The sequence below is a fragment of the Octopus bimaculoides genome, chromosome 18 (genome assembly GCF_001194135.2).
Source record: "Octopus bimaculoides isolate UCB-OBI-ISO-001 chromosome 18, ASM119413v2, whole genome shotgun sequence".
In the NCBI taxonomy this organism is placed as follows: Eukaryota; Metazoa; Mollusca; class Cephalopoda; order Octopoda; family Octopodidae; genus Octopus; species Octopus bimaculoides.
The window spans coordinates 47,658,549-47,660,440 of record NC_068998.1 but is presented as its reverse complement, the minus strand read 5'-3'; the positions used below and the strand labels follow the sequence as shown (position 1 = coordinate 47,660,440).

The window sequence follows — 1,892 nt, the reverse complement described above, 5'->3', positions numbered from 1 at the left end:
GTTGGTATTTTCTTCTTTTGTTTGCCTACCAAGCAGTAATAGTGCTTATTGGTTTTGTGTGTCATGCACTCTCCAATGATCATCTGGAAATGGAACATAGGCACATGTTTAAAATGATACGCAAAAAAAAAATAGCCGCAAAACAAAACAAAATACAGAGACAAGCGTGGGAGAAACAAACAGGGGGTACAGTAAATCCTCGACTGTCGCGGGTGTTACGTTTCAAAGCCCCTCGCGATAAGTGAAAATCCGCGAAGAAACAGTACTGTATATTTTAAAAATTATTTTTTATAATTTGTATATATTTATTTTATCGTAAATGCAAAACAACACTACGGAGGAATTGATGTAAGCTTAAATAATAAACTGCGATATGGTGAGGGATTACTGTGACTTTGACGCTCGGGAAAAAGAGAAAAATTCTTTGACGTTTCGAGCTCATGCTCTTTGTCCTTCTACAGAAAGGGATGAGGTGAGAAAACATGGTAAAAGGAACAAAACGGAGAGAAAAAAAACCTTGTCTGGATTAACGTTTGCGCATACATATACCTACACACACACATAGATACACACACACACACACACACACACACACACACACACACACACACACACACACACACACACACACACACATATATATATATATACACATACATACATATGTATATATATATATACACATACATACATATGTATATATATATATACAGACACACATATATATATATATATACATATATACACATACATATATGTATATACATACATACATACATACATACATACACGTATATACGTTCGGTTTCCTTGTCTGTCTCCACTGTCCTGTTTTTGTTCCCAACTTTGAAATGCAAAGTCTACCTCGGCAGAATTTGAACTCGGAACGTAAAGACGGACGAAATGTCGCAAAGCATTTCGTGATAGAGCTTCTACCAGCTCGCCGCCCTAGATAATAATAATAATAATAATAATAATAATAATAATAATAATAATAATAATAATAATAATAATAATAATAATAGTTAATAATAATAATACAAAAGCGCAAAGACTGAAATTTGGTGGGAGGGACCTAGTTGAAAGCATTGATCTCAGTGTTTCACCGGTATATAATTTATCGACTTCGTAAAGATAAAAGGCAAAGTCGACTTCGGCGGAATTTGAACTCACACCGTTAACCATTCTGCTCGCTCACCACCTTTCATAAGGAAATATAACACCAAAAGGGACATCAATAAGCGGATAATAACAACAACAGTTAAAATATGTCGCAAAAGTAATACGTACGGCAGTAATATTAAGTCCTGTACCAACAAGAACCAACACGCTGATTGAAATTGTACTGTCATGGTATGGGTACATTATACTCTCATCGTTACAGTAGAAACCACGTTGAAACGGTTTACCGACCAATTCCAGGATGAGACATGGTAAGGCAACTGGGAAATAGAAAAGAAGAAATAGATTAGGCACAGTAGTTATTGGTTTATATCTATGTGAGAGGTCGTGAATATAGCACAAATTAACTGAAATTGCATATATGATGAAAGACTATCGTCCGAAATGTGTGTGTGTGTATGTGTGTGGGTGCTTTTACGTGCCACCAGCACGAGGGCCAGTCAGGCAGCACTGGCAACGGCCACGCTCGAAATGGTGTATTTTACGTGCCACCTGCACAGAAGCCAGGAAGGCGACGCTGGTAACGATCACGCTCGAACGGTGGTGCCATCACGATTTCACTTTCGCTTGCCCCAACAGGTCTTCGCAAGCCGAGTTTAGTGTCCAATGAAGGAGATGTTGGCATGGGGGCCAGTCGTCGAATTTAGTTCGATTTCGATTTCACTTGCCTCGACAGGTCTTCGCAAGCGGAGTTTAGTGTCCAATGAAGG

At 38.3% G+C, this 1,892-nt stretch overlaps 1 protein-coding gene across 1 annotated transcript in view; it reads right to left on the bottom strand.

Annotated features, from left to right (window-relative positions):
* The window catches only part of LOC106880088 (phospholipid phosphatase 2-like), a 173,056-nt gene that overhangs the window by 8,209 nt on the left and 162,955 nt on the right, over window positions 1-1,892 (bottom strand). Inside the window, exons 2-3 of the mRNA XM_014929901.2 lie at window positions 1,291-1,442; window positions 6-83 (exon numbers count right to left, since the gene is read on the bottom strand). Of these exons, the coding sequence (XP_014785387.1) occupies window positions 6-83; window positions 1,291-1,442 (230 nt within the window). The remainder of the gene's footprint in view (window positions 1-5; window positions 84-1,290; window positions 1,443-1,892) is intronic.